The sequence below is a fragment of the Camelus ferus genome, chromosome 14 (assembly GCF_009834535.1).
Source record: "Camelus ferus isolate YT-003-E chromosome 14, BCGSAC_Cfer_1.0, whole genome shotgun sequence".
In the NCBI taxonomy this organism is placed as follows: domain Eukaryota; kingdom Metazoa; phylum Chordata; class Mammalia; order Artiodactyla; family Camelidae; genus Camelus; species Camelus ferus.
The window spans coordinates 10,813,227-10,838,208 of NC_045709.1; the positions used below are offsets into that span (position 1 = coordinate 10,813,227).

Sequence of the window (24,982 nt, forward strand, 5' to 3'; positions counted from 1 at the left end):
TAGTTGGAAAGCTTTGTGAACCTTGTGCAAACGGCTCCATCCTCTCACCAGCCCTGGGGACGTCCACCTGTTGGCCGGGTTCGGTCTGTCTTGCCCTCACTGAACAGGTGCTCTCTGAGGGCCCCTGAGAAGCGTGTAATAGATACGATAAAGGCGGGACACATCCCGCATTCGCAGTGTCTCCGCTTCTCCACGGAGGCAGAGAGGCTTTTCATGACAATTAATTATTCACATTTTCTCTCCTTCCCCTCAAATACTTGGTTTCCTGTCTTAGCTCCACGGAGGCAGGTTTTCTCTGGGGCGTGTGTAACCCTCGCAGCCAATGATGGTTTGGAGCCGTGTTGTGCCCCTTTGAGCCTGTTGATTTCAAGGTCGCGTGCGGTGGGCACGTGCTGGCGATGGCTAATGCCGCTGCTCATTCCCCGGCCCTTCTCCGGGCCGGATTTAAATCTCCTTGGTTCACACAGTGCAAAGGGAGTTCTGGAGTTGGGTCTCCATCTTCCTTGATCGCTTGATGGGGCCGCATCCCGAGCTGCCCAGGCCAGCTGTGCTAGGTCGAATCCCTTTCAGCCCCACTCCCTGCCCTGAGGCAGAGTCGGGCAGCTTGCCTTTTGCAAAGCTGTAAACATTCACTCCTCTGTGCAGGCTTCAACATGGCCTTTGTTACTCCTCCCTGGGAAACCTTTGTGCAGGGAACAGAGGCGGCCCCAATGCTGAGCACCCTGATAGCTCTGTCTCTGAGACTCAGAAGCTGCCTTACTCGGGGCCTCTTCACGCCTGCCTGCCTTCCCCATGCCAACTTTTGCTTTTCTGTCACTGTCGCACGCACCTGCAGAGCTGGCCTGATTCACTTCTGCTTGAAGGCAGTGCAGAGACCTGGGCACGTGCCCTCAGGGAGGTCAGGGAGGCGGCTTCTAGATATTCTTCCTCAGAGACCCAGGGCCAGCAGAACGAGATGTAAATGGGTGTGTGTGACATGAAGCTCTGGACTGCTGGCTGAGAAGCCAGCCAATCAGAAGCAGACAGGCGAGCAGGAGAGAGAGAAGAAGGAGCAGCTACATGGCCAGGAGTGCCTGGAGAGTGACAGCTGCTCCTCAGGCTGTGAAACTAGTCCTTCTCTGCAGAACCATGGAGGATGGTGCACACAGACCTCAGATGCCGCAGAGCCAAGTGCTTGCGCATGTCCTCTGTGCCACTGGCAGGGTACCTCTCCTCTTTGTGCCTTGATGTTCTGCTCCCTAAAATGAGGGCAAGAGTAGCACCCTCCCCCTCCTGGGGTTGTTGTGAGGATCACATGAGTTCATGCGTGTGGAACGCGGAGAAAGTGCTGGTCCACACTCAGTGCCATCTGTGTGTCAGCGACAACGTGGCACCATGTACGTGGTCATGTGCTCGTCCTGAGTGTGGGGTCAGGTGCTTAAAGGGACCTGCCTGATTGCTCTGACTTCTATTCCTTAATGCTCTTTCCCCTCCTAGAAATCATCTGTAATTTTCTCAAGTGCATTTCTTCATCCCCAGATTATCCCAAGCCTTTCTCCTCCTTTCCATTTATAGTGAGCATTCATCACTGTTCAGCGAAATCTCATGTCTCCACTGGTGGGCGAACAGGGCACCATGGAAAAGTGAACTGTGCATTGTCCTAGTTGTGGTATCTTCTCCTACTTCTGCTGGAGCTCCTTACTGGCAGGAAATGTACTCAGTTTGTTTTCTCACTGCTTCTGCTTCAACGGCACTGCTGCTGATGGTGGTACTAATGTTCATTGTCTTTCTGTTGTTTAGTCAAAGTCAAAGGGTGGGGAAACACACTTCAGCCATTGTAGGAGGAATTACAAAGCCACACGGGCAGAGAGCAAGGAGATGGGGTAGAATAAAGAACCAGGGCTGGTGATGCAGTCTCCCACACTGCCAAGCCCTGCCACCTCTCACCTAGACTCCACTCATTTTTTAACTTCTTACTTTGCCAGTATCCAACCCCCGCCTTGACCTGATCCTGACATCCCTTTGTTAAAACTTTCCATTGCCCCTCTCACTACCCAGCTGAGCTGAAGCCCTGTGCAACTTGGCTCCCATCCATTCTCCCTACTGCGTCTGTTGCCATCTTTCAGAATTACTCACCACCCTCTTCCAAATGTGCTTGTTTTCCGCACAGTTTTGTGCCTTCAGACACAGTCTTCCCTCTTCCTGCAGTGATCACCCCCACATCTGAGGTTGTTGTAAGGGAGATGTCGTTGACCCTTCAAGACTCAGCTCACCTGGAACTTCTTCTGGAAAGCCTTCTCAGAAGCCCTCTAGAGAAAACATTGCTCCTTCTTTCGTGGTGTGGTAATAAATTGAAATTCCGTCATGCTCGTATTTAACTGATACACGTCCAGGGATATATGCTCAGCCAGAGAGAGGGGGAGAGTTTAAATAATTCCACCCACCATTCTACCCTGTGACCGTGGGAGTACTAAGACTTGGCTTTGCTGTTACCTTAGACATCCTTCGGTTCCAGAAGCCACTCCAGCTCCCAAAAGCCTCTTGTAGCACGAAAGGCACCGCCTAGTGAGTGGGGGTCTGGTGTTGAACGATACAAGACTCTTCTTTTATAACATAGCCATGCAGCAAGCCTGTTATTTCATCAGGTGTTCAACCAACGGAACGTCCGCCTGGCTGTGTTATCTTGTTGCAAGTCAGGACCTTGTAGTCCTATGTGGGAAATTCCAGGGACTTTCAGTGGTAACATTGTGTATAGTTAATGTTTGTGTCATGGTGACTTTAGAATCTTGCCTCCACCTAAGATGCTACCCTATCATATTTCCTATAGACTTATATCAGGTCGAATTTTCCTCTTTTATGTCGGTGTTTCCCAGCTAAATCATGAAGCTCTCATCTGTGACTTATGGTTCTTTAGAGAGCTGCTGCCTGTGGCTGGGGGTCATGCATTGGACAGCTCTAAGGGAGCACTATTCATGCCAGAGCCTACATAAATAGACTCCCATGGTAGTCATGGCGCCAGCTTCCTTGTCTCCCGGTGCCTGGTGCATAGATTGCTCAAGAAGTGTGTGAACAAATGAGTGACTAAGAAAGAAGGCAATGGCAAACTGAGCTCCCTGTTCCCAAGTGAGATATCTAACAGTCAGGGTGGGATGAAAATTCAGACAGGTTTTGTCTCAGCAAAATTAAGACCATGTTATCGCAGGTGCCTCTGATGAAATGCTCTGTAAACCCACCTGGAATATCTTGTTTACCTACCAAAAAAAAAAAAATCACCTTTCATCCCACAAACCGATCAGGGTGATTGATGGTTTCTAAAAGCACACCCGCTTCTCAGACATTACCGACGGCATGATCACCCTAAGCCTAAAACTCTAGTGGATGTTGTGAGAGACATGTGTGGACACAGGTCTAGTTTCTAGATGAATCTCACCCTCCAAGTCACAGTAGACTTAAAGATTCCTCGATTTCCCTTGGATGGTCATACAACTTAAATAAATACAAAAAGAGCCATCATGAACAAGAGCAAGCCTTTTATCAGGTTCTCTGATAAAATATGCTGAATATTTCTGTAGTAGAAATATGCCCCAGTGTGGCCGGCAAACTGTCCACCCCTTGGAACAGGTTGCTGAAGTAAACAGTTAAATTCACACTTGGAATTTGATGTTCTGCCAGAGGACATAGGGAGGGGAGCTGACCCATTCAGGGAATGTGGGCTTCTGGGTGGACGTGGTCCAAGAAGAGGCCCCCAAGGCAGCATGACGTAGGCAGTGACGGTCACACCGTGCATCACCCCACCCCCAACCACAGCCCCAGGAAGCTCTGACAGCAACAACACTGTGCTTGTCCCCCGGCCCCCACCCCAAGTTGTTCTCCCCTGTGTCTCTAGCAGCAAGACGATCACCAGCCGGCCACCCCACCATGGAGACACAGTTGGCAGGATGCCTCACTAGCCAGGGCTCAAAGTATCAATTAGAGTAAGTGGTGAAGAAAGGATTCCATCAATGTTAAATGAATGAACAAACTGATGAATAAACGGTGAGATAAGCAAACCAAAGGTGTACAGTGGCGTAGGGAACGTTTGTGGGGAAAGGCACTGCAGGAAATTCTAAATGGTGTACACGTAATGCTACAGGACCCTCCCTGATGGCCCTGTTATCTCTTCCAAATCCGCGGAGGCTTGACTTTGTGCTAGAGTGTGTGGAATATGCGCTCCACCTGAAGTGCTGGGCCAAGGCTGCCCTACCACCCCCCAGCGTGGGGGCCAGCGTGAGTAATAGCGCTTGAATTTGGGGCCGCCAGGTGCTGCGGCGGTGTTATTTGCATGTGAACTTGGAATCGGAAACTAAGGATCATGGAGTCAGTTCAGGTAGAATTTAGCTTCTCTTCCTGCTCAGGCCTTGCGTGTCATCACGGGACACCTTAATGAAATAGTCACCATTTGTTTCTTTGGGTTTTGTTTTGTGCTCTTAGGCGAGCTCTCCGTGGAGGAAGCGCAGGACCCTTTCCTGGTGAGCATCCACATAATCGCAGACCCAGGGCAGTCGCAGCCCCTGCAGGAGGCCATCGACAAGGTCTTGGCTTGGATCCACCCGGACCTGCGGCTGTTCAGGGTCTCCGAGAGGAGGGCGCCCCGGCGGCGGCGGAAGGCCCCGAAGGCGGCGCAGCCGGCGCTGGCGGTGGTGCTGTTCCTGCAGGAGGAGTACGGCGAGGAGCAGATCCTGCAGCTGCACCGCACGCTGCAGCGGCCGCCCTGGCGCCACCACCACACGGAGCGCGTGCCCAGCCGGTTCCTGCCCTACCTGCCCTGCAGCCAGGACTTCTTCACGCTGGCGCCCGGGACGCCGCTGTGGGCCATCCGGCCGGTGCACTACGGCAGGGAGATCGTGCGCTTCACCATCTACTGTCGCCATGACAACTACGCCGACATCCTCAAGTTCTACGAGCTCATCCTCAGGCGGAGTCCTAGCCAGAGGAAAACGGACTTCTGCATCTTCCCCGTTTTCTCCAACTTGGATGTGGACATCCAGTTCTCTCTGAAAAGACTGCCCCGTGACCAGGCCCCGGTCCCCACCGACTCCTCCGTGCTGGAGTTCCGAGTCAAGGACATCGGCGAGCTGGTGCCTCTCTTGCCCAACCCCTGCAGCCCCATCAGTGAGGGCCGCTGGCAGACGGAGGACCACGATGGGAACAAGATCCTTCTGCAGGTACCTTGGGGAAGTCTGTCTGTGTGTCTGTGTCTATCTCCCTCTTGGGAGAATTGGGAAACAAGTGGATTGGTTCTGGCAGAAACTCTAGTTAGTACCTGTTACAGAATAATGAGTTAAGAAAAAGGAGGGACCAGTGACCCTCTGGCTCTTAGACCAAGTCAAGTTGTCTGTACTCTAATTACACAATTTTCACTTTGCTGCCCCGGCCATGTGCCACAGGCCAGCCACAGCCAGTTCCTCTAGTGCCTCATCACCCCCTGTTTGTCCACTAAATGCTTCTGGCTCCTGGGGGTTTCAGTGAGCAGACATCCCAGGAAATTTGTTATTAAAGACTCTTTAATCTGCTTCCTTACAAGTAGGGAGTTCTTTCCTAACAAATTCTTCATTCCACAAAGGAATTTCAGGAAAAAAAATCTATGACAATTGTAATATAATGACATTCAGCAGGGAAGATACCTGTTTTCTTCTTCCCTCAAGTGCCCCCCCCCCCCGCTTTCTACCCTTCCACCCTTCTGCTGCTGGGCAGTAGGTTGTTAAAATTCAGTGATCCCTTGAAAATGACTTTCTCATAAGCGTTTTAAGGAGTATGTGATGGCTTTGGAGCTTCTGGTTTCATGAAGCTTGGAGAGGGGTGTGTGAATACATATAAGGAAATGGAAGCGGTAGACTGTTCTGTTGCTTCCATGGTTCAAGTCTTGGCTCAGTTACTGGACCCATTTCTCCCCTCATCCTTCCAGTGATTGTCTAAAACTCTTTAGGGATCATTAATTCAATTCTAGAATTCAAAATTCAGCATACAGATTTAAGAACGTCCCACACCTGCCCTACCTGATTAATGCTTTCCAGACCCAGGATTTCTAGAATTAACAGGTAAATCAGTTTCAGGACTTTGTGTTTCTGAAATGCCTCTGCCTCTGGCATTTCAGTTTTCACGTATGGACACCCGAGAAGAGAAAGTTGATAGCAAGTTAGGGGACAATGTCTTGAAAGGCACTGATTGTATTTACTTAAATCACAGGTAACATTTCTTAGTTTTTGTTGGTTTTGGCATTGAACATCAGTTATGTAATCCACATATCGCAAAATGAAGTGAGAATTTGGCTCCTGTCAGATAACTGGTTAAAACAATAGGCAGGCCACATTACTCAAGTCAGAAGGGTGACCTTGAGATATTTACAACTTGTAGGAACTAGATAGTTTTCAGATTTCCCTTTGAACTATGCAAATAAGAAACTAATACTGATATATTATTCGGTGAATTAAATGCTAGCTAGCATTTGTTTTATAATCCCTTTTGAAATGTGAGAACATTTTTCCTCTGTGTTAAAAACTGCCAATTCTTTATGCAAACATAATGCAGTTGCATATGTAAAAATTAGTGAAAGAAGTTTGTTCATACTAAAAAACCAAAATGAATGTGATTGTTTCTGAGGGACTTCTTTTTTGCAGTATTTAGAATACTTTCTCCTCTTGATCCCTATAATACCATATATGAAAGAATAAAGGAGGAAAGCTTGGCCTGAACTCTGCTCAGAGGAACCACTGCAAGACGACTTCAAAGAAGAGCCACACATTTAAATGGCTGTAAAATTCATGTAGGTGCAGGCCTCTGAAGTTAGAGCATCCAATGTGAAAAGAGTAAGAAAGAAGATTTGTATCCTGGGTCTCAGGAATTTGGGCCTTTGTTCAAAATAGTAATACGTCTAAGAGTTAAATCACTGTGAGCAGACAGGACTGACAGTCCCCCTCATAATCCTTGATCATGGCCGTTTGAACAGGTTACTGTTACTGCTTCACTGCAGAAAGCAGCCTTCTCCTCTAGCAGGAGATGCACACCTGCCCACCTCTCCCAGTTACTTCTAAAAGTTAAAATTTGTGTTTCAGTCTTTAGCAAAATGAAGGTATTTCGGCCATGGCGGGAGGAACACAGCTGAGAGAGCGCCTTTTTACTCACATTCTCCTCAGCAGTATTGTCGGCCAAGTTTCATTTTCAACTGTACTTTTTAAAATAAATGCTTCGGTTCAGTTGCATGAGGTTAGACATTGAAGAAAACCTTGGTAGGGTAGTTTCTAGTTGCTTTCTTTAAAAGTAGGTTGCATTTCATTTCCTCATCCTGCCCCATTGACTTAACGTTCCCATATTTCAGAGACCTCATCCACCCATGTGTTTCCTCTCGAGGAGAAGAGCTGAGAGGTCTGTTTCTGGGAGATAACTCAGCCTCTTATAAGAAAAGTTTTTAACTAAGATCTGATAAGATGGAAAGAAAGACTTCTTCCTCCTGAAACTTACCTCTCCTCCTTTCCTGGCATTGCCTGATTCTGGGGGAAAAGGTGGCGGGGACGTTGGGGGCAGGGGTTTGCCAGCATCAGAAGTTGCCCCGATCCCTCTGGAAAATCCATCTTAGGAATTTGCCTTAATGATAGATGAGAGGGAACTACCGCTTTCTGGAGCCAAGACCGTACTAAACTAACATTGTCCTTTGAACGTAATAGTTTCTCTTTACTTGTTATTGAAGAATAACATAAATGATTTATATGATGAAAAGTGTGCATCATATACACTCAGTGAATTTTCACAAACTAAACATTTGCACAAGCAACACCAAGATAAAGAAACAGAACAGAGACAGAAACAGAAGGGAAGGCCTCTCTTCCCCTGCTCCTGGGACTCCCTTTCCTTAAATGAACATATTAATTACTCTGCTGCACAACAGAGGGGAGGATGTACCCAGTCAAAGAAGTTGGGGATAAGGCTGTTATCTATTTTGTGTATTTATAAGTAGATTCTCACATTAAAAAAAAAAAACTTAGGTTGGCTGAAAAAGATATAGATCATACTAGAAGATTAATAAAAATAATTAGTGAAAGGACATGAAGTAGAGGAAAAATGATAGGAAAGAAAGATAAACCAAGTGTCACATCCAAAATACATGCCGTTTCCTATATGCTGTCCCAAGCTGCGCTGTTTAATTGGTAGCTGCATGTGGCCATTTAAATTTAAAGTTGAAGTTAATTAAAATGAAAAGTTCAGTTCCCCAGTCTCACTAGACACATGCCAAGTGCTCAGCAGCCACATGTGGCGGATAGCTACCATATTGGGCAGCACACATACAGAAAATTTCCATCATCACAGAAAGTTCTGTTGGACGGCATCCTTCCAGAAATAGGCCCCAAATTTGATCTTGAATTCTGTAGCAGCAAAAACAGAACAGAAAATCAGCCGTGATATGATTTAGAGTCCACGAGGGAAAAATAGACTATGCTTTAGATGCACAACTATTCCTGGTTCCGAGTGCTGGGAGCAGTGTTGCCCCCACCTTCTTGCATCCATAGTGATGTCAGCTGCCCACCCTCAAGTGTGCCTCTAGATTAACTGCACCGAGGCCTCCCAAGGCTTTCTTACACAGTGCCTGCAGTGTGGGCAGGGCGCCCAGCCAAGTATAGTGCAGCAAAATGAGGTGGTCCCCGCCTGCAGCTCTCGTGGGCTTGACTTAGTCCCAGAGGGAGGGATACATTTTCAGATTATCTCCCCAAATTTGTTTCTCTCAGCCAGAGATTTTGTAGACTATGATTGCCAGTAAGCTTGGCTTGCTTATTCCCAGCCGAGTTCCTGGAGCACACCTCTTACACGTAGCTAGTACAGGATGAAGCCCTATGTCCTGAGACTCAGCCCAGCTGAGGTATATGGTGACATCTCCTCAGGGAGCTCTGAGGAGCCTGACAAGGACACAGGCCCAAACGGTAGGCCATCGCCTCCTTTGGGGGCCTACCACGGGAGTGCCATGGGCAGGGCCAACTCTTTAAGAATCAATTTGAGTTTCCACCCAAAGACACAGACAGAAGAAGCACAGATGAGGACCTGAAGGGCAATTTCACAAAGAGAATGTGGCTGGGAAATGTTGAAAGCAGGTCACACCATGTCTTCGAAGTAGCAAGGTAATTGAAAATGGCATCTAAGCCTTTGGAAGACTTCTTCCATGGTGGATGGTCACCTGCTGTTCTTTGCATCCTCCTAAGGCCAAAGAGAAATTGGCTTAAACAAAAGGTTTTAAGTAGTACGTATGTATGTATTTTTACTGAAGTACAGTCAGTTACAGTGTGTCAATTTCTGATGTACAGCACTATGTCCCAGTATGTATATACATACATAGGTTTGATTTCATATTCTTACTCATTAAGGGTTATTACAAGGTACTGAATATAGCTCCCTGTGCTATACAGAAGAAATCTGGATTTTTTAATCTATTTTTGTATTAAGTGGCTCTCCCAAATTTATCCCTTCCCACCCCCTTTCCACCAGCAACCATAAGATTGTTTACTATGTCTGCAAATCTGTTTCTGTTTTGTAGATGAGTTCATTAGTGTCCTTTTTTTCTTTTTTTTAGATTCCACATATGAGTGATATCATATAGTATTTTTCTGTTTCTGGTTTACTTCACTTAGGATGACATTCTCTAGGTCCATCCATGTTGCTGCAAATGACATTATTTTATTCTTTTTTATGGCTGACTAGTATTCCATTGTATAGATATACCACAGCTTCTTTATCCAGTCATGGATATTGTCATTGGACATTGAAGTTGTTTCCATGTCTTGGCTATTGTATGTAGTGCTGCTATGGACATTGGGGTGCATGTGTCTTTTTGCATGAGAGTTCCTTCCAGATATATGCCCTGGAGTGGGATTGCTGGATCATATGGTAAGTCTATTTTTAGTCTTTTGAGGAATCTCCATACTGTTTTCCGTAACAGCTGCACCAGACTACATTCCCACCAACTGTGTAGGAGGGTTTCCTTCTCTCCACAGCCTCTCCAGCATTTATCATTTGTGGACTTTTGAATGATAGCCATTCTGACTGGTGTGAGATGATACCCATTGTAGCTTTGATTTGTGTTTCTCTGATAATTGGCGATATTGAGCATTTTTTCATGTGACTGTTGGCCGTTTGTCTTCATTGGAGAATTGCTTGTTTAGGTCTTCTGCCCATTTTTGGATTGAGTTATTTGTTTTTCTGTTATTAAATTGTATGAGCTGTTTATATATTCTGGAAATTAGACCTTTGTCAATCTTATCATTTGCAAATATTTTCTCCCATTCCATAGGTTGTCATTTTGTTTTGCTTATGGTTTCCTTTGCTGTGCAAAAGCTTTTATTTCTATTGCCTGGGTAGACTGCCTTAGGAGAACATTGCTAAGATTTATGCAGAGAATGTTTTGTCTGTTTTCTTCTAAGAGGTTTGTCATGTCTTATGTTTAAGTCTTTAAGCCATTTTGAGTTTATTTTTGTGTATGGTGTGAGGGAGTGTTCTAATGTCATTGATTTACATACTGCTATCCAGTTTTCCCAACACCACTTACTGAAGAGATTGTCTTTTCCCCATTGTATATTCTTGCCTCCTTTGTCGAAGATTAATTGACCATAGGACTGTGGGTTTATTTCTGGGCTCTCTGTTCTTTTCCATTGATCCATATGTCTGTTTTTATGCCAGTACTGCACTGTTTTGATTACTGTAGCTCTGTAGTGTTGTCTGAAGTCCGGGAGGGTTATTCCTCCAGCTTCTTTCTTTTTCTGTAATATCACTTTGGGAATTCTGGGTCTTTTGTGATTCCATATAAATTTTAGGATCATTTATTCTAGTTCTGTGAAAAATGTCATGGATAATTTGATAGGGATTGCATTAACTCTGTAGATTGCCTTTGGCAGTATGGCCATTTTAACAATATTGATTCTTCCAATCCAAGAGCATGGGCTATCTTTCCATTTCTTTAAGTCATCTGTAATTTCCTTAATCAATGTTTTGTAGTTCTCCATATATAAGTCTTTCACCTCTTTGGTCAGATTTATTCCTAAGTATTTTATTGTTTGGATGCGGTTTTAAAAGGGATTATTTCTTTACTTTCTTTTCCTGCTACTTCATTGTTAGTGTAAAGAAATGCAACTGATTTCTGTATGCTAATGTTGTATCCTGCTACCTTGCTGAATTCTTTTATCAGCTCTAGTAGTTTTTGTGTGAAGCTTTTAGGGTTTTCAATATATAGTATCATGTCTTCTACATATAATGACAATTTTATCTCTTCTCTTCCAATTTCTTTTTCTTGCCTGATTGCTGTGGCTAGGACTTCCAAGACTATGTTGAATAGGAGTGGTGAGAGTGGGCATCTTTGTCTTGTTCCAAATTTTAGTGTGAAGGCTTTCAGTTTTTCACCCTTGAGTATTATGCTGGCTGTGGGTTTGTTATAAATAGCTTTTATTATGTTGAGGTATATTCCCTCTATACCCACTTTTGGTAAGAATTTTTTTTTTATCATAAATGGGTGTTGAATTTTATCAGATGATTTTTCTGCATCTATTGAGATGATCATGTGCTTTTTGTCCTTTCTCTTGTGGATGTGGTATATCATGTTGGGTCCAAGCATCTGCTGGCTGATGGCAAGTGGGAGTCCAGCCACAGAATGCAGGGCAGGAGGCAAAGAGGATGTGTGGGTGTCCTCTCTGCCCCTCCTGCTAGGCTGGGGGCCCCGGAGGGAACAGTGGCTGTGCTGATGGGAGCCCCTCCACTCCAGGGGAGGCTGGGACAGTAGGGGAGGGCCCAGCCTGTATCTCTGGGAAGGCCAAGTGACACACATGACACTGTCCACCCTCCAGGCTAGGTGCCTCTTTTTAGCTGCCAGAAACGGGGAAAGACCATGTCCGGTCGGTCAGCCTCTTGCCTGGGGAGGAGCTTACATAGGGAATTTACCCAAGAAATAATAATGGTGTGATAATGAGTATTAATTGCTTACTTAGTTGGTGCCATGCTTTAGGCTAAGTGCACTCTAGTACCTTACTTGACCCTCTCAGCATTTCTGCCAGCCCAGGACGGCTCGCACCCTGACCCTGCAGATGCAGACCCTGAGATTTAGGTCTGTAACTGCCACACCCAGTGTCACCAACAGCAAATGGCAGGATTGGGAGTAGACTTAGGGCATCTGACTCAGGACCCACACTGGCTGTGCTGCTCCCGTCTTTTCCAAGGAACACGGCAGGGCCTGGGCCTTCCTCCTGTCAGTGCTTCTCAAGCTTCAGTAGACTTGAAAGTCACAGATTCCTAGGCTGCCTCCAGAGACCTGGATCCAAGAGGTCCAGAGTGGGGCCTGAGGTCCTGCATCTCTAACCAGCTCCCAGGGGCCACTGCCCGAGCATGCTCTCTACACGTTCAGGGTGTTTGGGATTCTCTAAGCAAGACCACCCACTTGTCACTTCATATTTGGTTAGCACAGCCTGGGACATGCTCCCTTCTTGAAGTGTGTTATAACTGTACTTAGTAGCAGGCTCAGGACAGAACATCAGAAGTACAAGTCAGGATCACAATGATCATTTGCAATATGTACTACGTATATTGAGGCATCGTTGTGCACCTGAAACTATTATAACATTATATGTCAATTATATTTCAATTAAAAGAAAAGAAAGAAAAAAAAAGAGTACAAGTCACAAGAGGTGTCTGGAAGATGAGCTCAGAACTTCCTAAAACTGTTTGGATCCTGTTCCCAGCCCCAGGCCAGATGTCCGCTGCACAGCACTCCCCAGGAAACGTCAGCTTGTCCTGCCTCCCCCTTGGTCTCTGGTATTCTCAGGACAGGGATGCAGTGACCCCAGGGGCAGGGCATCCACCCATGGAAGCAGGAAGGGGTGTGAATGAGTTGGATCCCATTGGGCACACCAGCTCGCCCCACCCAACCAGGGTTTGTGGCTCCCAGTCCAGACTCTGAAGACATGTGCTGTTTTCAGTGAACCACATCACCTGCACTGGGCTGTTTTATCTGTGCGGATTACCCAGGGGTGTCGAAAGGTACCCCAGAATATCGTTTCCCAGAGCCTCGTCTGAGTTTGACATTCCTGCAGAATGTGTAAGTGACATCATAGCTCTTTTGAGCCTGGAAGGAAGAGTAATTTTCTTTTAGGGAAAGAAAAAGAAGTGAACTATGATTATGGGCCTTGGCAGGACTTGGAATCAGAGCTTTGAGGCAGAGGAAGGAGAATGAGGAATGTAAAGTCACGTTCTCTGCTCTCAAATTTAGAGCAGCTTTCCCCCCTTGGCCTGCCTCTCCCACTTAGCTTATTTAGTATGGTCTGTCCAGGGCTGTGCTTCCAAGGATTTTGGTTTAGGGGTGGATGTGGAAGAAAGGGCTGCTGTTTCTGCATGTGGCAAGCGGCTCCCAGCAGGTAGGGCTGGTCCCTTGCAGGCCAACCACCTTGTGCCTGTCAGTAAATTGCATCAGATGTAGACAGTCCAGCACCCTAGGGAGCTGATCGCGCCAATAAACACTTTGAACGTATCCTCTCAACCGGACATGGTACTGGGGATGAACAAAGATGAACAAGAGTCCTGTGCTCCACGTTCTTAGCTGGTCCAGACCATCCCATGGGGTATGACGTGTGCAGGCTGTGATGCAGCAAAGTGGGGTACAGAGGGTCACCTTCCTCCAGGGCCGGGAAAACAGGGTGACCATCACAGGTGCCTCCTGGGAGCCAGCAGTTAAGAGCGGGGGTTCAGGATCCCACCGATCTAGACCAAATCCTATTCTCCTGGCGATCTGACAGCTCTGTAAGGCTGGCTGAACCTTTAAACACCAGGCCCCAAAACCTACTTTAATTTCCAGTGAATTTTCCTCCTGTGTTAATATATTTTTTGTTAGCTTCCATTTAGTCATCCTTTTTAAAAATTGAAGTATGGTTGATGTACAATATTATATAAGTTACAAATATATAATATAGTGTTAATTTTTAAAGGTCATACTTCATTTTTTATTACTATAAAATATTGGCTATATTCTCCATGTTGTACAGTATATCCTTGTAGCTAATTTTAAACCTAATAATTTATACCTCTTAATCCCCTACCCCTGTCTTGCTCCTCCCCACTTCCCTCTGTATATGTCTTTTAGGCCTTTTTGGTCTCTAGTGTTGTTCAGATTTGCTGTTTCCTTATTGATTTTCTGTCTGGATGATGAATCAATTGTGTTGAGAGCATTTTACTAAAAACCCCACTATTATTTATTGTAGTTAATGTCTCATTTTAAAATTGTTATATCTTCATGAAGGATTGACCCCTTTATCATTTATCATGAACTTCTTTGTATCTTCTTATCATTTTTAAAGTCTGTTTTGTCTAAGTATTGCTAACCCTGCTTTTCTTGGTTACTACTTGCTTGAAATATCTTTCTCCTTCTCCATCCTTTTTCTCTCAGTCTATATACATCTTTAAGACTAAAGTGAGCCTCTTATAGGCAGCATATCATTAGATCTTGCTTTTTTTTAAATCCATTCAGCCATTCTTTGTCTTTGTCTTTGTCTTTTGATTGGATAATTTAATCCATTTATGTTTAAAGTAATTATTAATAAGGACTTAATAGTGCCATTTTGTTCATTGTTTTCTGGCTGTTTTGTAGATCCATTGTTCCTCACTTCTTATTCTGCTGTTTTGATGTGTTTTGATGTCTTTTAGTGTTAGTATGCCTTGACTTCTCTATCATGTTCTTTTGTGCAATTACTGCAGCTTTTTCCCTTGTGGTTACCGTGAAGCTTACATAAAACATCTTAGAATTATGACACCCTATTTTATTTTATTTTTTTATTGAGGTATAGTCAGTTTATAATGTTATGTCAATTTCTAGTATACAGCACAATTCTTCAATCATACATGAATATACATATATTCATTTTCATATGACACCTATTTTAAACTGATAACAGTTTAATTTTAATAGCATTCCTAAACTTAACACTGTTACTTCTGCCCTCACATTTTAGGTTTTTGATATTGCACATTGTGTATTTTTTATATTGCATGTCCCATAACAGATTATTATGGTTACAGTTATTTTTACGTTTGTTTTTTAACTTTTAAACTAGAGGTGTAAGTGAATTGCATACCACCCTTACCATATTACAGACTAATTTTGACCATATATTCACCATTATCAGTGAATTTCACACTACCTTCTTATGCTTTTATAATGTTAATAGCATCCTTTTACTTTCACTCAAATAACTTCCTTTAGCATTTCTTGTAAGGCAGGGTTAATGACATGATCTTCCTTATACAAGCTTTTATTTGTTTGAGAAAGTCTTTATCTCTACTTCAATTCTGAATGAAAGCTGTGCTGGGGTACAGAATTCTTGGCTGACTTTTTTTTCCCCCAATATTTCATAAATATCATCCCATTCTTTCCTGGCCTGAAAAATTTCTGTTGAGAAACCTACCAATAGTTTATAGAGGTTACCTTGTATGTAACTTGTCTCTTCTCTCTTGTTGCTTTTGGAATTCTTTGTCTTTGACTTTTGACATTTTAATTATAATATGTCTCAGTGTAGTCTACTCAGGTTCAATCTACCTGGAGTCCTTTGGGCTTCGTAGATCTGACTGTCCATTTCTCTCCACAAGTTTGGGACATTTTCAGTCATTAAAATTTAAATATACTTTCTGTCCCTTTCTTTCTCTTCTTTAGGATTTCTCATAATGTAGATATTGTTTTCTTTGATTGTGTTCCACTGGTCCCATAGGCTTTCTTCATTATTTTTCATTTTTTTAAATTTTTGCTCCTTTGACTGGATAATTTCAAAAGTACTGTGTGCTAATACACTGAGTTTTTTCTTCCTCTGCATGGTCAAGACTGTTTTTGAAGCTCTCTATTGAATTTTTCAGTCATTGTGTTTCAGCTCTAGGATTTCTGTTTGTTTCATGTCCTCTACATGTCTCTACAACCTCAACAAGAGGTTGAACTTCTTGTTTTGTTCACGCATTGTTTTCCGAATTTTATGTAGTTATCTATTTGTTCCTGTAGTTCATTAAACTTCTTTGGGAGGGTTATTCTGAATTTTTGTCTGACATCTCATAGGTCTCCACTTCTTTAGGATCAGTTACTAGAGCTTTATTAGTTTCTCTTGGGGATGCTGTATTTACATGATTTTTTGTGATCCCTGATTCCTTACATTGGTATGTGTGCATTTGAGTGTTTTCATTTTCCAGAACTTTACGGACTCACCTGAGCAGAGGCAATTCTTCGTTAGTTTACTTGGCTTGGTGTTCTGAACACATCAGCTGGTAACATACTTGGACAGATGGGGCTTGCTTTCAGGGTGTATTTTGGGATGAGGCCACTGCCTAGGCTCTGAAGTCATGGGGGTTGCGGGGGGTTTCCCAGTGGCTGAGAACATTGGATGAAACTATTGGCTTGGTTGCCTGCCCAAGAAAGACTGTCAGATGCGCTCTGCAGGTGCCTAGGTTCTGTGGTCAGGCTTCCTAGATGATCGGGACTGGGTACTATACTCTGCTGTAAGCTAGGCTGTGAATTAGCTTACCTGCCCTTGCCTGCAGGCACTTCTCATTGTTTGGGGACCCAACAATTTGGCTAGACTGTGCACTGAGTATCCTGGCCAGATGGGGCCACCAGTTTTGCTCTGCAGATGGGGAAAGCCGCATGTTGTGCTCTCTGTTCATGTGCAGCTGCAAGCAGGGCTGAGGGATGGGCTACACACCTTCTTCTGGGTTCTGGTTAGGTCCCCTGGTCTGATGAGCTGAAGACAGCATTCTGCAGTGGGTGGGGCTATGAGTTAGCTTCCCTCCCAGGCAGGGCCCCATATAGGCCCCGAGGCTGGCAAGGTTCTTGTTTGGGGATCAAATTGGGCAGAACTATATACCAACATCCTGGCCTGATGGACCAGTGTCCTAGCCCTGCGGATGGGGTGGGCCGTTGGCCAAGTTCTCCACTCAGTGCTGCTGTAATGGGAGTTGCAAGATGGTCTACATGGATTCCCTGGAGCTCTGGCTAGGTTCCCAGCTTCATTTGGGCTGGAAGCCATATGCAGATTTGGGTATGGCAACAAATGACCTTCCCTGCCTGGTGGGGGCTTCAGAACAGTCACCAGGCCATCGAGGCTCTTTGGGAGTCGAATCAGCCTTCCACACTGAGGTCCCTGAGCCGATGTGGCTGCCTTTAGACGCAGAGGTGCTAGTCAGGGTCTCCATGCAAGTGCTGCTGTGATCAGGGCCACCGGGTGAGCCACTGAGATTCTGGGGAGCTCTGTGTAGGTTTCCTGGGGTTAGCAGAGTTGGAGGCTGTATTCAGCCCTGGGCAGGGCTACAGATTAACTTCTCTGCTCAGGGGGCAGGGACCAGGAGTGGGTGGATATGCAGAGCACACCTCAAACTGGTAAGACTCTTGTTCGGGAAGCTAGTCAGGCAGACCTGTGCGCCAGGCTCTCTGCCCGGACGGGTCACTGGCTTGTCTCTGCAGATGGGCAGATCTGCTGGCTAGCTCTCTACTTGCATGCTGCTGATCCACGCCATTTCCCAGGTGCTTAGACTGGGCTTCTTGGTCAGACAGGGCCCAAAGCGACCTCAGCAGGGGGCAGAGCTATGAATTAGCTCCCCTTCCCTGATAGAGCAGGAGAGTTGACTCCAAACAGCTTCCAGGGTGTTCTGGAAGGCTTTCTGGTTGGGCAGGGCTGGGACCTATGCTCAGCAAAAGTAGTCTGGGCTATGAATTAATTCCCCTTGCCTGGGCTGAGCAGAAAACCAGCTCCAAACCGGGCAAGACTCTTTGTGGTATTGACTCAAACTCACCCACACCCCAAGTTCCCTGGCCAGAGGATGCTGAGGGCTTTGCTCTGTGGCTGATCAGCTCTGGTGCTGGACTCGCTGCTGGAGCTTTGCCGGGCTGCACAGCTTCCAGGTGTTCCAGCCTGACTTTCTGCTTTGTAGAACTTGCAATACAAGGCAATTCTGTTTGTGAAAACACTGTTATTAGTTTAGTCAAGCAACAGGTCTTCACACATGCCCAGATTCACTGTAACACAGACCAAAACTTCTAGAAACATGGAGGTAAACTCCCTTTGGAAGAAATGACCAGATTAGTTTTCAAATGCAGTCTTCTGCTTTTGCATATGTATTATACAAAAAGTGTACAGTTGACCCTTGAACAACATGGGTTAGGACTGCACAAGTCTACTTATATGCAGATTTTTTCCAATAGTAAATCCTACAGCACAGCACGATCCATGGTTGGTTGAATCTGTGGATGCAGAACCACAGATACAGGGAAACCACAGGCAGGCAGTAGGGAGGAATCACAGATACAGAGGATGTGGATTTTTGACCGTGTAGAGGGTGGGCGCCCCTAAGCTCTGCATTATTCAAGAGTATAGGAACTTATTTTCTGAACCAACTGCATCAAAATTATCTAGAGTGATAAAAACGCAGGTACCCTCATGTGCTTTTGGCTGAGGCGTGAACCTGCACTAAGGTGTTTGTTTATTCAGTTCTGTACTTCAGAAGCTGTGATATTGGTTTATTTCCTTGTTTTTTTAATTGAGGTATAATTGACAAAAAAAAATATATTAGCTTCAGGTGTACAACATAATGATATTTCTATATTGCAAAATGATCACCACAATAAATCTAGCTAATATTCATCCCCATACATACTTCTACATTTTTCCTTGTGATGAGAACTTTTAAGATCTACTCTCTTAGCAACTTTCATATATGCAGTTATTTAACTACAGTCACTATGCAGCACGTTACATCCCCATGGCTGACTGACTTAATAACTGGGGTTTTATACATTTTGACCAACTTCACCCACTTTGCTCCCCGCCACCCCCACCCCCCTGCCTCTGGCAACTACCAATCTGTTATCTGTATCTATGAGTTAGGGCTTTTATTTTACTTTTTTTAGATTCCATGTATAAGTGAGATCATAAAGTATTGGTCTTTCTCTGGCTTATTTCACTTAGCATAACGCTGTCATGGTCCATCCATGATGTCGCAAATGGCAAGACCTCTTTATACAGGAACGTTCCATTTGTGTGTGTGTGTGTAGTTCATCCATTCATTTATCAGTGGACATTTAGGTTGGTTCCATGTCTTGGCTATTGTGCTACAGTAATGCTGCAGTGAGCATAGCAGTACAGGGATCTTTTTGACTTAATGTTTTCATTTCCTTTGGATAAATACCCAGCAGAAATTTCTGGATCACATGATAGTTCTATTTTTATATTTTGAGGAATCTCCATACTGTTTTCTATAGTGGTTGTACCAACTTACATTCCCATCAATAGTGCATAAGGGTTTTCTTTTTGTATCCTCACCAACACTTGTAATTTCTTATCCATTTGATAAAAGCCATTTTTACAGGTGGGAGGTGATACCTCATTGCAGTTCTGATTTGCATTTCCCTAATGATTATTGGAAAAATATCTATTTAGATCCTCTGCTCATTTTTTAATCAGATTTTTATTGTTATTTTAGGTTATTTTGCTGTTGAGTTATATGAGTTCTTTACATATTTTGGATAATTAATGCCTTATCAGATACATGACTTGTAAATATGTTCTCCCATTTGGTAGGTTGCCTTTTCATTTTGTTGATGATTTCCTTTGCTGTGCAAAAGCTTTTGGTTTGATGTGGTCCCCTTTATTTTTGCTTTTGTTGCCTTTGCTTTTGGTGTCAAATCCAAAAAATCATTGCCTAGACTGATGTTGAGAGCCTACTGCCTATGTTTTCTTCTAGGAATTCTATGGTTTCAGGTCTTACATTCAAATCTTCAACCCATTTGGAGTTCATTTTGTACATGGTGTAAGATGGTGGTTCAGTTTTCTTCTTTTGCATGTGATTGTCCAGTTTTTTCAGTGCCATTTATTGAAGAGCTTGCCCTTTCCCCATTGTATATTCTTGGCTCCTTTGTCATAAATAAATTGACCATAATTGGGTGGGTTTATTTCTGGGCTTTCCATTCTGTTGATCTGTGTCTCTGTTTTTATGGCAATACCATACTGTTCTGATTACTGTAGCTTTGTAATATAGTTTTAAATCAGGAGTTGTGATACCTCCAGCTTTGTTCTATCACAAGATTGCTTTGGCTATTTGGGTCTTCTGTGATTCCATACAAATTTTAGGAGTGTTTGTTCTATTTCTATGAAAAATGCTATTGGAACTTGTATAGGGATTGTGTTGAGAGGTTTTTGATTACTGATTCAATCTCCTTATTAGTAATATGTCTGAGATTTTGTATTTCTTCATAATTCAATCTTTGTAGGTTGTATATTCCTAGGAATTTATCCATTTCTTCTGGGTTGTCCAATTTCTTGGCATCTAATTATTTATAGCTGTCTTTTATGGTCCTCTGTATTTTTGTGTTATCCATTTTAATTTTTCCTCTTCCATTTGTTTTTATTTATTTAAGTCCACTGTCTTTTTATCTTTGTGGGTCTAAATAAAGGTTGTCAATTTTCTTTATCTTTCAAAAACCCAGCTCTTAACTTTGTTGATCTTTTCTGCTGTCTTTTTTAGTCTCTGGTTCATTTATTTCTGGTCTAATCTTTGTTATTTCCTTCTTTCTGCTAACTTTGGGTTTCATCTGTTCTTGTTTTTCTACTTCCTTGAAGTGTAAAGTGAAGCTGTTTATTTGAGACTTTTCTTGTTTCTTGATTAGGCATTTATTACTTTGAACTTTCCTCTTAGAACTGCTTTTGCTATATTCCTAAGTTTTGGTATGTTGTATTTTTATTTATCCCAAGCAAATTTTTATTTTGATTTCTTCTTTGACCCATTGGTTGCTCAGTAGCATGATGTTTAATCTCCACATATTTTGTGAATTTTCCTGTTTTCTTCTTGTAATTGATTTCTAGTTTTATACCATTGTGGTTGGAAAAGATGTTGATATATCAGTCTTCTTAAAATTATTAAGACTTGTTTTGTGGCCTAACGTATGATCTGTCATTGAGAATGTTCCACATGCAATTAACAATATATGTATATGATTCTGAAGATTCCAAAATGAATGTCATTTTAGTCTGAAATTAATGTATTACTTACCTGAAATAGTTGTTGTCAGGAACTGCAAATAGATTTTTCTCCCTTGGACATCGGAAGAGAAGGATATCTTCTTGAAAATGAGAAGCAAAGAAAATACCTAAAACCGCAAGCTGAAATCACACCTAAATCATTAGGCTATTAGCTACCTGTTCACTTGCTACAAATTTTCAAGAAATAAGCTTTTGCAGTCTTATTTGTCACCTAGCTTTCATATGAATAAGATTCTTTAATGTTCTCCTTTTCTGATACAAAAGACATTTAAGTAATGTAAGTGAGAAATATAATTTAGTTGTTTAAGAGAAAGCCTGATGTCTAACCATCAGAGCAATTATCTGAAGTGTAAGTGTTAAGATGCCCTTCTATAATGTTCAGCACTGGTCATCTCCACATTTTGGCCAAGTGAGGTGTTCCCCTCCCAGTATTCCTTTGTTGAGAGCCCCTTCCCTATTCATACAAATACAGGTGAAGTACCATGTTAGAATGACCCGATCCTGCCTCCTGGTTGAAGCTGACAAACCTAGCCTATCAGTGTGCTGATGTCATTGATGGCAATAGGGAACTGGTATTGACTGGGGAAGAAAAGTTGGTCTCCCTCCAAGTGGCTGAAGCTCTAGCATGTAAAGCTTGGGATTGGTTAGCAGCTGTGTTTTCCACCAAGTGGAGAAAGTCACCCTGCCATGAGAGAGAGGAGTGGTCCTGACCTACAAGAAAAGGCCAGAGACAACGAAGAATGTGCCTTACTGTGTATAACTCCTTAGCTCTGCTTGTTCCTGTGGCTCGCTGCACTTCTGCAGTTGTGTCTCCTCAGTAGTCTTATACTAAATGTCCCTTATAAATAGTATGAGATGAGTGCTGTCCCTGACAACCAAAAGAGTAATGCATTCAGTCGCATAGGACAAAATTCAGTTTTGACCACCATCTTTTGAAAGGGCTGTAGGAAGGGTCAATGGGGACAGTTGAAGAAACAGTAAACAGGACCAAGGAGGAAGCTTCCAGGGCGTGGGCACTGTTGAATAAAAAAACAATTTTACAACCTTCTCCTAGTGCTATAAAAAGTAGGTCTTTAACCTCTTTTCACCAGAGGAAATGGTCAGAACTAATACTTTTTCTGTTAGACAAAACTGCAGACTCCTGCTGTGCCATTGGTGTGACCACCAATGTGTGTGTTCAGGAGAGAATCCAGGTGTTCAGCCCAGTGATTTGCTTGTTTCCCTTTGGTCCGGTGTCCACTCTTGGCTCCATCACTTAGTAGTGGGAGCAAGATCATGTGACATGAACACGCCCAGCTGGGACCTGGGAGGGCCAATGAGTGGTCACAAGAGGAGGCCATGTGGGAGGGCCCTGGAAGCCAGGACATGAAATTCTATTCTAAGATCCCCTAGTCTAATGATGTTGATAGTTGTCTCTTCAGTTGCCCAGCTGCTTTGGGGTCACTTTAACAGCAGATCACATAGGACATTTCAAATAGCTGGGATTTCCAGGCTGGACGGGCCCCTCTCTTCCCTGAACCCAAGAACACCTGGTTATCTGAGGCCTGCAGAAGCAGCAAAGCCTTAAGAGATGGAAGTTCAATAGGGTGACATGTAAATGTCTTTTAAGGGAAGCAAAGACTTGCAGGGCTAATGAAGCAGGGATGGAAGTTAGCCACAACCGGAGGGGAGGATGCAGAAGTCTGTTCGTAGAGAGAAATAAGATAATGATTTGACTTAAATCCAGGACCATGTGAATAACCTCTTTAACTTCTGAAATCCGTTTTATCAACCCTACTTGTCCCTCTGGGTTGGGACACTTCCCGGCCAAAACAGCCATCCACAAGCGACCTGAGTCAGCTAGAAAAGCAAGGCCAAATTACTTGGAATGACGTAGTTATCTACTTAGTGGATATTTATGTCTTAATCAGAAAAAAAATTAGGATTAAATATAGGAATAACAAAGTAAACAAAGCCTATAATACTAAAAATTTTTGTGTTAGGTTCAGAAATAATTTGTTTATGTTTGGTATTTTAAGCATTGTTTGTTTTAGAGAATTCGGTCTATTAGAAGAAGAGAATAATGTGATTCCATTTGAATTGTAACTTAGATGTGATTCAAATTTGTAGTTTTAAGTTGAAGGGTAAAAGAGTAAAGTTTTAGTAAGTTTGTAACATTGAAACATTTAAGAGGATTTAATATTCAACACTTCTGTGTTGAATTGATTAGATTTACAAGAGTCATTTAAATACTTAAAAGGTTTTGTTTATTAATCATACTACGAGCTACTTAAAAAGAAAATCAATATGTTAAATGTATAAATATAGTTTAAGATATTAAAGGAAATTAGTTAATTAAGCTGTAAGAGCCCTTTTAAAAATACATGTTAATTATTAACATTTGCTAGATTTATTAGTAAAGTAATAAGATTTAGGAGTTGAATTCAAATTATTAAGTTTTTGAAAATCGGGGGCTTGAAATGGATAACCTTAATTAGTTGGATATTAATTTTCCAAAAGTAGCTTTTAGATATTTTTCTGTGCACAGCAGCAGGTCAGTAAAGCTACACTGATACTCTAGAATTTTAACTGAGTGACTATCATGTCATTTAACGTTAGTTTAATACCAGCCAGAACTAGTTCAGGTACAGCCAGGGCTGGTCCCCAAGACAGAAGAAAGTCCAAGGACCCAGCTACTGAACTGGGTGAATTTTGGGACCAGTGAGACGCTTCTGGGGGCCACTCTCACTCATGGTGTTCTGGAAGATGCCCTGTTTACTCAGGGCTCTCCCAGATCACCTGGAAATGGGGATCTAGCCCATCCTCTTAACAATCCTCTGTATCTCCGGAGTGAGCCCAGCTGAGCAGTGATCGCAGACCCATATTCGTCCTCCAGCCCTGATATCCCAGCAGGTTAGAGTGGCTGGTGCTTCTTCAGGCAGATGGCCAATGACTGTAGTCAGGTTGTTTCCTTATCTGAACAAGCGAGCCTGAAATGACTCCTCCTTTACAACACAGGATGATTCTTGCATCCCCTCTTATCTTCAGTGAACATGCTTACTTAACTGACATATTCTTTGCACATCTATCAAATTGTCCCATCTTTAGATCCTTCTGTTTCTGCATCTGTGTCTTGAATAGTGAGCAATTCAAAGACTAGATTCTTTTTTTGGTTTAATGTTTTTCACTCAAGAAAGCCCACACATAATTCTGGCCAGGAAAACTCCTAAGGACACAATGAATACTGCTGCTTTGCGAATAATAGACGTAGTGAGTTCTTGACATATCCCTGGCATGCTTCTTGTTAACTCCCGAACCTTGGAGGCACTGTCCTAAATTCTATTTGCTGAACAGAGGCATTGTTATTACAAGACTAATCTCAGCAAGCAACATTTTTCTCAGTGAGGCAGATTTATGGAAAAGATTAGATCCATCTTTGCTCTTTAGAGTCTGCAACGACAGTGACGTCCGTGTATTCTGGGGAAGGCTAGACAGAGCTTTTGTTCGGCCTGGGTCTTTGTTCTGTGGGGCAGTTAGTTGATCTCTTCTGATGTAGGCAGCCTTGTGTTTCTGGCCTAAGCGTTACAAAGATATTCAGTAGTTCTCTGTTTTAAGTGAATTAACAGATAACGCTGCAAGAGGAAGCTTATGTGAAGCACAGCAATGGTTGGAAATGATGAGGATTCAAGGCTTAAAAAGCAAGTTTGGTTGTTATAAAACAGATTTGCTGATAAGAACAAATTAAAAAAATCACTGAGAGGGAAACGCGGTCGTGGAAACTCATTCTTCGGAATTTCCATTATCCGTATCATTTTCCAGACGAAGGTTAATGGAAAGGACAAGTTCATTGTCCTTTAGCCAAAATAATTGCATGAAACGAGGGAGAAAAGTGAGTGCTAATCTAATTAACACAATGAGGGGCAAGACAAAGAGAAAAGAATATTCCTCTGGGCCGGCTCTGCCTTTCC

The 24,982-nt window shown here is 43.3% G+C and overlaps 1 protein-coding gene across 3 annotated transcripts in view; it reads left to right on the forward strand.

Moving 5' to 3' along the window:
• Positions 1 to 24,982, forward strand: part of FAM124A (family with sequence similarity 124 member A) — a 72,029-nt gene that overhangs the window by 20,205 nt on the left and 26,842 nt on the right. For 2 of the 3 annotated variants that reach the window (XM_032496201.1, XM_032496202.1), the window contains one exon: positions 4,450 to 5,183. In XM_032496201.1, coding sequence (XP_032352092.1) covers positions 4,450 to 5,183 — 734 coding nt within the window. Of the gene's footprint in view, positions 1 to 2,195; positions 2,323 to 4,449; positions 5,184 to 24,982 lie in introns of those variants that run through there. The other variant, XM_032496200.1, reaches the window with a different exon arrangement.